At 36.9% G+C, this 10,827-nt stretch overlaps 3 protein-coding genes across 7 annotated transcripts; all 3 read right to left on the minus strand.

The window, feature by feature from the left end:
* Window positions 1-1,336: 1,336 nt before the first annotated feature.
* pip5kl1 (phosphatidylinositol-4-phosphate 5-kinase-like 1) lies at window positions 1,337-6,781 on the minus strand. Of its 5 annotated transcripts, none has more exons than XM_055153846.1 (11): window positions 6,647-6,743; window positions 5,163-5,355; window positions 4,504-4,554; window positions 4,274-4,428; window positions 4,021-4,145; window positions 3,900-3,934; window positions 3,770-3,825; window positions 3,590-3,702; window positions 3,098-3,260; window positions 1,714-1,763; window positions 1,337-1,614 (listed from the first exon to the last, which is right to left on the minus strand). In XM_055153846.1, the coding sequence occupies exons 1-11, from the start codon at window positions 6,709-6,711 to the stop codon at window positions 1,337-1,339; spliced, it is 1,284 nt and encodes a 427-aa protein (XP_055009821.1). In that variant the 5' UTR covers window positions 6,712-6,743. The 5 variants fall into 5 exon arrangements, with proteins under 5 accessions (XP_055009821.1, XP_055009820.1, XP_055009819.1 ...); XM_055153847.1 differs by having other exon boundaries at window positions 1,371-1,460; XM_055153845.1 differs by having other exon boundaries at window positions 1,337-1,763; window positions 5,163-5,380; window positions 6,647-6,781.
* A 25-nt stretch (window positions 6,782-6,806) lies between these two features.
* Window positions 6,807-8,188, minus strand: dpm2 (dolichyl-phosphate mannosyltransferase subunit 2, regulatory). The gene is made up of 4 exons (XM_020926741.2): window positions 8,100-8,188; window positions 7,378-7,467; window positions 7,193-7,295; window positions 6,807-7,107 (listed from the first exon to the last, which is right to left on the minus strand). Exons 1-4 carry the CDS (start codon window positions 8,100-8,102, stop codon window positions 7,052-7,054), a joined length of 252 nt encoding a protein of 83 aa, XP_020782400.1. The 5' UTR covers window positions 8,103-8,188; the 3' UTR covers window positions 6,807-7,051.
* Window positions 8,189-8,363: 175 nt separating this feature from the next.
* LOC129409014 (early estrogen-induced gene 1 protein-like) lies at window positions 8,364-10,805 on the minus strand. Its single transcript, XM_055154136.1, has 4 exons — window positions 10,792-10,805; window positions 10,511-10,632; window positions 10,366-10,435; window positions 8,364-10,293 (listed from the first exon to the last, which is right to left on the minus strand). Exons 1-4 carry the CDS (start codon window positions 10,803-10,805, stop codon window positions 10,248-10,250), a joined length of 252 nt encoding a protein of 83 aa, XP_055010111.1. The 3' UTR covers window positions 8,364-10,247.
* Window positions 10,806-10,827: the final 22 nt, after the last annotated feature.

The following is a 10,827-nucleotide window of genomic DNA, read 5'->3' on the forward strand; positions in this document are numbered from 1 at the left end:
TATCTGAAGTCATTGTTTTCAAGGAGTTAAATCCACTGACTGATATATGTATTTGTGTGTTTGCTCATGATGATATATGCAAATAGTGTGGTCATTACTGAAGGAGTTCTCATGGAGGAACCCTATCTTGTATGAGTTTACTAAGAATAGGAGAAATAAGTGACTGAGTTGTGCAATAAGTGTGAGACATATTTGAAAAATTGTGTGAAGTTATAAAAGTTGCTTGTGACCCAGAGCCAGCCATAATACACTCATTCAACTCCTTGATGTTTGGAGCCCTGTGGCAAAGTATCATTTAAATTAAGGGGAACTGAACCGTACATTTGTCGCATGCAGTTTGTGATATTCACAGTTTAGTATAATGTTGGTAGAGTGTAAACTAAATTATGTGTGAATGTGTGTGATTATATATTTTTAATGAAGTGGTTTTTGTTCATGTCACTTTTATGTCTCCTATTTTTTATATGCGTGTGGAAATTATTTTGGTGTTGTCATCCTCACTGTTCTGATATGTAATAAAATGCATGTGTGGCAAAGCAAAATTGTGCTGTCTAAAAGGAGCGTAATGTATTGACATATAGAATCTGGGGTTGACAGCGCAGTAGAGATAACTGATGGGCTTTTCCAAATGGAAATAGTCACTGTGGTATTTTGATTAAAACCCATCACACCCTTTTTATTGTTTCTGTGCCATTGTGGCAGACTCTATAGGTCAGAGGCCATGCACTCCTCAAAGTCCTGTCCTATGACACTTTCAAACATTACACTGGACATTCATATTTACACTCAACAAATGCAATGACTAAATGTGTGCTTCTAATATTTTGTAATTAGTTGGAAGAAGTTTGGTTAAAGAAAATTACAAAAGCATTTATTAATCAGTTAAGATGTTGTCCCTGATGGCATCTCTTCATTCAGTTATTTGAGGAAGTACAACATTTACTACCATAAACCCCTCGGACCCCTACCCAATCTTGGGAGGGAGCTGGACACTCTTGTCATTATTCATCTAGACAGTAGTTTCTCACTTAAACCCTGTGAATTAAGTTACCTGTATGCTTGCTTAGACATGTAAAACTTTATTTAGAAGTTGTGTGATGACACACAGATGCAGTGGTAATGCTGTTTCACTGTGAATGTTTTATATGATTTACAATCAGAGGACAAAATGAAAAATGGTACTGCAGCATAAAAATCTTTTCCCAAAGCAAAAGAACAATAGGTTTAATGTTGACAAATATTTGTCAAGTAGAAGTAGTAAGAGTCTTTTGAATAGTTTGTAAGTGAAGCATGTGATCTTATTTTCATACATCTTGGTGGCCTTTGGCTAAAACTCTTAGTTGGTGTGGTCTTGGACCCACCTCTGTAGCCTGAGGCAGTAAGTGTTTGGACTCACTGTAGAAAAACTCTTTCCAGGGTGACGCAGCCTTTTCCACCAGTGCTCCAGACGCTTTCTGAAGCTGTACACAGTGAAAATGTCAATTATGCCAATGAAGTATCGCTGCTCCGGTCCATCAATCACATGAAGAGGGTTCTTTAAGTTGGGCAGTAAGCGGCGGTTTTGAGCCTGATAGTCCAGCAGATCAGTGGTGTCACCGCAGAGCATGGTGCTCTCTGGTAAGGCATGAACCACTTCAGCTCCATATTCAGCTTCTGTCAGTGTTTTTACATTTTCAGACATAATCATACTTGAGTTGTCCTCTAAAACCTCACCTGGGACTGAGACAATGAGATGCTTTGGGCTGTAACTCGGAATGACGGATCTGCAAGAGACAAGTAGGACTCAACAATGAAAATGTAGGCAGCATTGTTTTTTCATAACCTCCAAACAACAAATGAGTTGGAATCCAAACAATTCTTCATGTTAGAGGGGTTGTGGTGATAATGAGGCTCACCATACCCACATATTCTGGTCCTGTGTAAAGTTAAATATATTTTGGACACATGTTGGATCAACAATTGGACAAATAATCTGTGTTACTGTCACTCAAAATGCAATGACACTTTACATGGGTGATATATCTGATTTACCAAACAACGTCAGATATTTATTTATAATTCTCTGTGCCTGTGCTAAAAAGACAATTACACATAAATCGCTTCAACTAGACCAACTTTTGCAAGAGGATTGGTTAAAAATTATTGAAGAAACTCATGAAATGGAATTTTTGACATACATGCTAAGGATTCAAGCTGATGTTTATTACATAAGATGGGGTAAATGGTTTAAATATCCTAACAAAGTTTAATTGATGGATTGTGTTGTATATGTGTTTATCACTGAGTGATATTTGTCATACAAATGTATGTTAAATTCCTTGCCAAATGTACTTTTTTTTCTATTATTATGCAAAATTTTCTATAAAAATGTGTCAAAACAGAATATGTAGGCAGCATGAAGGTTCCTATGAAATCAAAACATTTGAAACTCATGTTCTCTATAATGTGTTCATGGTAGAGGAAAAAAATTACTGATTTTGCATCATACATAAAAATAATTGTACAATCATATACTTGTTTACTTAAATCTGTTGGCTTAAATAAACATCAATGGCACTATAAAAGTTAATTAACACAAGTTATTAATTTGTGAGTTCTGGTAGATGAATGACTTGAGTGCAAGCAGTTGATGTTTGGGGAATATAAGTAAATAATTATCACAGATGATCACTCTTTCTTGTCTTTCTTACTTGGACAGCTACATGGGATGGTAACATTTTGCAATAACTACACCATAATTATCTCTAATAAAGCATGAACAAAGATTTCATTCATAATGAACAAGTAGTTTATAAAGTATTATAAATTATTCAGGCTTGCTAACAAGGGGTTTGTGTTAGTGAGTTACTCGGCCTGAAGCACTGTTCATAAAGTAAGTGTTCATTATGTGTTCACACTAAGGCTAATTAAAGTATACTCATTATTATTAAGTGAATTCCTCATTTCCGGTTGACGTTGAAAGGTTATAATTTGAAATTCCTGAAGTTTCACACTAAAAGCTTAATTTCTTATATATTTCAATAGTCATTACTCAGTCCGCATGAGGCAGAATACTGGGACTCTTATTTACATGAGCAAACTTAAACAATGCACTGACCGCTTGGTTCTTATGATAATGTTGGCAAAGGAGTGTCCCTGGTAGCGCTCGTCCCAGTGCAGGGGCTGATGTGCGAGGAGCAAACTGTAGTCCAAAACGTTTAACCTCCTCAGAAACTGTGTGTCTATCTGCACCTGGCGCAGCAGCCAGGATCTCTGCTGGTCTGTCCATAATCACATAAAACACATGCTGACTCCATGTTTACCGGTCAATATAAAATACTTAAATGTGCATTGTGTAACTTTTCTACTCGTCTCCATGGAGATGTTATTGTTTTGTTAGGAATGATTCTTGGTTTAATTATGGGTGTTTTTATTGTTCAAAAATTTACCTGTAATTTGACCTAGTAGGGTCTACTGTTTATTTCCACGGAAATTTATGGATTTATTATAGAACATTCTTCATGGAGACAAAAAGGTGATACCCTCTACCAGAAAAGTTACCGAGTACATCTTTAACAATAATTAATACAAGTGTAGACATCCTCCTTACCCAGTGTTATAAATTGCCCTTCAAAGTTAAGGTCTTTGAGCACAACAATAATGTGGCTTTCCTCTGGAGCAGGGTTTGTCCAACGACTGACCTCACAGCCTTTGATATCGTACCTGTAATTCAGATAAGACTTACTAAAAAGCTATGACATAAGTAGATTCAGCTATTAAATCCACTGACCTGGCATTGATCCTATCATCTGGATAAAACACACTTTGCATTACAATGAAGAACTTCTACAAAAAACACAAAGATAGAACGTTGTAGCCTGTAACTGAAACATACTGAGAACTTAAAATTGGATAAGCACCTTTTGCTGCTGAGGTAGTAAGATTCTGTGCACTCCTAAAAAAAGATCAATGCCATTGAACAACCAAATCACACACCCAAACAAATCATCATCATAATTAGTCACAAATTATAAAAAATACCTAAGAACTTGACAAGGAGTGAATGTGGAAACTTCTTTAGATGCTCCATGTAAATCTTCAGGTTGGAAAGAAGAAATGTAATTTCCCTTCTGTTCTGAGTCTTCAAAAATAACCTTTTATCATTTCTGTCAATTCAGAAACAAAAAGCTAAAGAACAAGGTCCGGGAGATTGTGCCTTCAACATTTATGTGTGAATGCAATAACCATTTTCTTAATGTTGATTTGTAACAAGGATAAGAAAAACAGCATTTACGTCAGAAAAAAATCAGCCCTGCTTTTGGAGTTACTGATGAACTGGAGGTAGCAGTGTTCAGAGCAAAGGGACTGTTGGTACTCCTGCTCAGTTATGCCCAAGGAGCCACGCAGACTGGCAAACACAGGCCCTGCAAATGTCTCCATGGTAAAGTCCTGCACAGACAAATACCATTAAAGGGTTGCTATTATGCTCATCCAATTAGGTTCACATTCAGAGTATGTGTTTACCTTGTGAATGTGAGTAACTTCTGATTTGAAGTCTTTCTCTGACAGTTCAGCCTGCTCAACACAATATATAAATAATAAGACATGCATATGACTATCTTAAGCTCCATAGTTGATACAAACAAAAGCAGAGACTTAGACGTGACTCTGCTGAGTTACACTCCTGTGTATGTGCTCTGCATATGTCTTTGTTTATATGACTTGTTACTATCCTTTTTATGCTGAGTCAAGCATAATCACTGAGCGTCACTTAAGGGACACAGTTTATCAAAATTTGAACTCCAGTTGTGGACCAGACAGTTGAATGTAAAATTCACCATTTCATTTTAGTGAACTGCCTATGAATAATTACATCACATTTGTTAAAAAATGGAACGCAGGGACAGGGGCGATGTTGTGGGTTTGTTTTTGACTCACTGGCCTCAGTCATGAGGTGCTGCATCAGCAGGAATTGCATTCATGCACTGCAGTGATCACTCATTCACAATTTAGAGCCAGGTTCAAGGCAGACGTACTCCACTGACGCAGTCATTTTACAATAAATATTTAGTTTACATTAGTCAAATCAATTGTTATTGAGTGTACTACCAGAGGGACTTATTCTTTTGGTTAGTTATATAGACATTTTGACATTGGCTACAGTAATAATGAAAAGTACTCACAGTTGGCACGTGGTCACTAATGCTTTGTATGGCTGCGGCTAGTCCCTCTTTCATCATACACGTCAGGTGGTAAAACTCATGCTGCTCGTCTATCTGAAACAGGCCCAGGAGCTGCCACTGCTCCCGCAGACCGCCCCATCTCCTCCGCTTCTGTGTCCTCGAGCTCCGGGCGGATGTCTCCATCGGGGATGCTCTGTGCGCAGCAGAAACTGGTTTGACTGCAGCGAAAGCAAACCCATGAGTGGAGAGAGGCCAGAGAGGGCAATGTCAAACACAATAGTCAGATGACTGTCACTGAGTCTTTAACAAAGTCACCATGGCAACCAATACAAAAGCAAAATCACTAAGCTCTATTTAAAGCCACACTATGTAACATTCCAGCAAAAAAAACAAAAACAAAAAAAAACGAACAAACCCAAAAACAAACAACAACAAAAAACAAACAAACAAATAAATACAACAACAACAAAAAATAATAATAATAATAAAAAATGTCCCACAATGTGGCACTAAACTTATCTATCTACATAGAAAAAAGTGTGTTCTTCACTTTCATTTATAAGAAGTTATGGAGGTGGCGTGGCGCTGCTTTACTGCGTTTTATGATATGATAATCCTGAAGTATCTACAGGCTACGTGTGCACCTGCTCCTGCACCTACAACTTTTGTTTGCAAATGCAATGTATGCCTATTTCTAATTGTCTAATTGAGACTTCCAATGTGAAAATAAAATGACACAATGTGAAACAATGGCTTTTTTTGTTGTTGTTGTTTTGTTGTTGTTGTTTTTTTTTAACCATCATTACCATCTAGCTGGCCCACTTCGTATGTTTTGGTTGCTTGCTGCAACATCTTCAAAGCCTTGCATTATCAGATTGTTCCATGGCAACAAGTATGATCTTTGAGAGCCCTTTCATTTACATTTGACCAAGAAGCAGGCTTTGTGTCTGTTTGTTGGAATATTGAGGGCAACATGTTGCACTGAGAAAAATGTGTAACGCTTACACTATAGTCTATAGATCTGGAAGACACTTGCAAGTATGTGGCTTCACACCACTAACAATAAAGAGTGAAAAATACAGACTATAAACTATATATAGGCCTAATATAGCCCAAATTAAAGGGGCACTTTATAACTTTTCAGCCACCTACTGGTTCTAACTTTTCCTGAAAAGTTCCACAGTACATTACACATTATATATATATCCATCTCCATGAAGACAGCTGGCATGCAAAGAGTGAAAGACTACTGTGCAGTTTTGGGATGGCTTAGCATAAGAAGCTAATGCATAAAACCAAATACAACTATAATTGAATGTCCTGGTGTCTTGACAGTGGCTCCTAAGCAGTTTGGAGTTTGATAAAGTTTGATAAGATTCCAGTGCCAATTGTCTAGCTATTCCCAATATCCAGAATTGCAGCCCTTGAAGCTCCAGAACAATAAGAAGTCACAATAAAAAGAAAAATATGTTCTATGTATTTACATTAATATATTTTTCCAGCAAATCTTCAGGCAAAATGAGGCCCCAGTAGCACTTTTTGACTGCATTTTGAAACCCAACTCTTTACTCTGTAAACAAATAAATAAATAAATATATAGATAACATATTTTGTATTTGAACAACTGTTCTAAAACACAGCAAGTACAGTTATCTTTTATTTACATGCAACAATATTTGTCTATTTACATAATGTAGACTTCCCATTGTAATAGACTTATAGTACTTGCTGAACTTCATGATAAAAGGTAATTACAATGAAAAACAATATCTATTTAGAAACAATTACAAACAGATCTGAGTCTTCCAATTTGAATAAATGAATGTGTAACATTTTGTGAGATGAATGATGGAGCTACAATTCTGCATGGCCATCTTCATGTTCTGTTGTCAGTCCATTTTCTTTGGCTTGCGATTTTTCCACAGGACTATTGCAGCGAAAGCTCCTTTTGTAATGAGGGCAAACATATATGTGAATGAGTTACTGAACAAAGACTTATTGGCAGATCCTGTGCTTTTGATCATACCCACCTATGCAAATCAGGACGATTATTGCTGCAACACCAGGTAGAATGACAGAATACTCCCGAGGCAGGAAGTAGTTGTGTAGAACGTGATCACGGGCCACAAACGGCTTTGAAAAGAGAAACATGTTTAAACGAATGCATGGTTGTAAAAAAAAGTGTGCTCTAAAACAAAATAAACTCAAACTATACCAGAACAATGACCCAGACAGAGTAGTATGTGAATAGAACAAGACTGAAGACAACAAGGCTCATGCCAACGGCCTGGTCCACTCCAGTAGCCTGAAGAGACAAAGTTAGAACAAAGTTATACTAGCGTTATATGTGGGGTTGCAAAAAACAGAGATCATATGGCGTTCACACCTACATTCCCTTAATAATAGCAACATTCATTCACTTCCCACAGTGGCGGTAGTGGGTCTGAGGTCTAGCTTTCTGGCTACCAAACATAGGCAGCGCGGTGGGTGAAGTGTTTTGCCTGAAACTTTGATATGATGGACAGTGAATAACTAGTGCTATACACAGTCAGTGTCAGCTTCCTGGACTGTAGCTTCTCACTACATTACAAACAATTATTAAAGAACAATTCTATAAGCCATATTTGCAACAGAGCAGATTAAATTAATACCATATTCCCACATACAAGACCACACAAATTCTTGGTAGCTGCTGCTAATGTGCGCATTGTGGCACAATGGTAAAGGCTGAACAGGTAGGTACACAGGCAGAACACCACCAGCCAGTATTTTAGTATTTACAATAACCACATATTTACTTTGCTTGAACTTTAGATCTGTGCTTCCCATATGTATAGTTGACAAATAAATATCAGCAGGGCCAGGTTTCTTTACATAGTACTATCTGATTAATGTCATTACTAACGAACATTATTATTAATTAATGAGAGATTTTACCATCGCTGCTGATTCTAATCCGGATTCGAATACTTCCTGAAAGTCTTGTTCATGGAGTGAAATCCACTTCACTACATGTGTCCTTGGGAGTCTGCTGCCCTCCCTAGGCAGATCTCTTTATTACATTACATTACATTACATTGTATTACATTACGACGACATGCAAGGAAGGTCGTGAATAAAATAGAAGAAACTGAGCAATATTTTAAATTATTATTTTTAATTAGTCAATTTGATGTAATTATAAATTGCACAAAACCCTAGATACAGAGTGCACATTATAGGCCAAGCATTTGAACAGGGTTGGCCTAAATTATTTACTTTATAGCCTATTGTAGAATAAAATTGTAGTAACTCGAGTGTTCAAGAGAAGAGGCATGATGCTTGAGTTCAAATGCAGGAGATGTTTATTTACCATCAGTATGGGACCCAGCACCCAGAGAACCCAGCCCTCAAGACACGTTATGATAGTGTCGTCCATTCCAGTCTCGTACAGTCCGGTCTTGCTATCCCTCTGTTGTAGGGAGTATTATACCTCTGATGACACAGACTAAGATAACGTGGACTGAGCTGGCAGTAAGTTCTCTGGATACAGCACCAAAATGTAATTTCTCTTAACACAGTCCATAAACAAAGTACCCTAAAACCTCATGCCAAAGCAATTCATTAAATGTAGTTAATAAACACGGTCACGTACAATGAGAGATAGTACAAATCACAGTTGCTGAACACCACATTTTATATAATCTATCTGCAACCAGCCTGCTGGTCTAAAAGGAGAAAAAATAAACTGTTATAACAGTCACAATACCAAAACAACTAAAGAAAACACTGACAATCTGTTAACGCATGGAGTCACAATATCAGTTTAGACATGTCCAGCATGGCTCCTAAGGACGTCCAAAACAAACTGAAAATCAAAAGACACATTGAGTACTGGATCATTTGGGGTGAGGACTGAGGAGGCTGCCCACTAAACTGTCCGTACAAAAGAAGCTTTGAGCCACTGCAGCTGCAGCTTTGACCCCTGTGTAACACACTGGTGTTCAGTGAGAGCTTCGCGACAGGACTCAGTAGCACAAACCACAACAACAGAGGACACCAGTGACCAGAGCCACTGGGGCACCACCTCAGCTCAGAAAGTGCAGTCTCAAAAAGTCTTGAAATCATTTTTACAAAAACCTTTACAGATACATATCATCAATAACAGTAAAAAAATCTTTCTCTCTCGCTCTCTCTCTCTATATATATAAACTTTTTTATTTATATCTAATTTATTCAAGTAAACACTAAATTTTCCCTTGATCCCATGAAAAGGAGTGAGCAGCACATTTTTGTAGAACACAGAGGTCGGAGTGACCATGTTTTGTTTTGTACACTAATCATTAAAAAACTGGAAAATTAACCTGATGTTAGACAATCAGGTATTCAAATCTACATTCATTATAGTAAATTGATTACCTACAGAATAAATGTGTAAGAGTGCACAAATGCATATGGCCAGCCATATGAACTTGGGTTTTGTTGCAATTTCTTTGGAGTAACTTCTATGTCCCAATGAGGAAAGCTAAATCTTTAACTATTAAAATCTATTAATATAGAAAAGAAATAAAATAATGTGCATGGCCTAATTTTGAGAGCAAAGCATTTGTAGTGGTTTCCATTTTTCTGTGCAAAACAATACAAAGTAGTACAAGCTGAAAACAGTGGTTCTAAAAATAAAGCACTGATATGTGCCATAGCAACAAACCAGTGTCAGTGACATTAGTTTATGTACACATGTAATCGTCAGTGTTGAACTATAGTTTCTAAATGTAGTAGGGTCTTAAATGTTTTTTTTTCAAGTAGTCTGAAATATGGTAAGTATCATATTTATTTATATATTATAAATATTAAATATGTATATATTATAAAGATTTATATATATTATATTTTTTTATTCCTTCCTATATTTTGTTTTGAGATGAATGAGAATGAATTACCTGGTACTATACAGACAGTTATGCAGCTGCTTATAGAAAGTGCTCTTTGCAAATTTGCGATTGAATATTAAGGCTGTTATATTGAAAATATCATTCTTGTAAACCACCCTCTGATCTGTGAATGACTACATTATACAGTAGTCTTGGTGCCTCTGTGAACTGTATGTCAGTGAGTCTCAATCACTACTGGCTCGAATATACCAGGAGTCACTCTGGAAAAGACAAAACACAGATTATCACCTAAGATAAATATATTTTGAAATAAACACATATTTTAACCATACCTGTTTGTGAGCTGTGTCCCACTCAATGCAGTGGTTCCATCTTTACTTACAAATAATCTCAAGTTGCTGTCTGAAATCAGAGAAGAATGGCCAATTAAAACCCAAGTTTCAATGCAATGTCTATGTCCAAACAGTACTGCATCACCTTCATTGTTGCTGCTGTCAGAAAAGTTTTGACTCTGGACAATCTTCTCCACAATGTCATCTGCATCGATTCGTGTGTCATCCACACAGCTGTACTGCTTCTCCACTTGGACCTTTTTCCTCCTGATAGTGGAGAAAGATAAAAGAGCCAAATGTGTGTATGAATACACAGGCACCTAAATATTAGGTTGGTGAGGTATATTTCATTAGGTCAGGAGTATGTAGCTAAAAAATCAGCTTGGGAAATATTGTTGTGAGGGAACGTTTCAGCCACTGTGTCACCAAAGCACCTGCATGCATCGAATAGCAGTTAAATTG

The sequence above is a fragment of the Boleophthalmus pectinirostris genome, unplaced genomic scaffold (assembly GCF_026225935.1).
Source record: "Boleophthalmus pectinirostris isolate CB_2022bp ecotype Guang Dong unplaced genomic scaffold, ASM2622593v1 HiC_scaffold_18, whole genome shotgun sequence".
NCBI classification, from domain to species: Eukaryota; Metazoa; Chordata; class Actinopteri; order Gobiiformes; family Gobiidae; genus Boleophthalmus; species Boleophthalmus pectinirostris.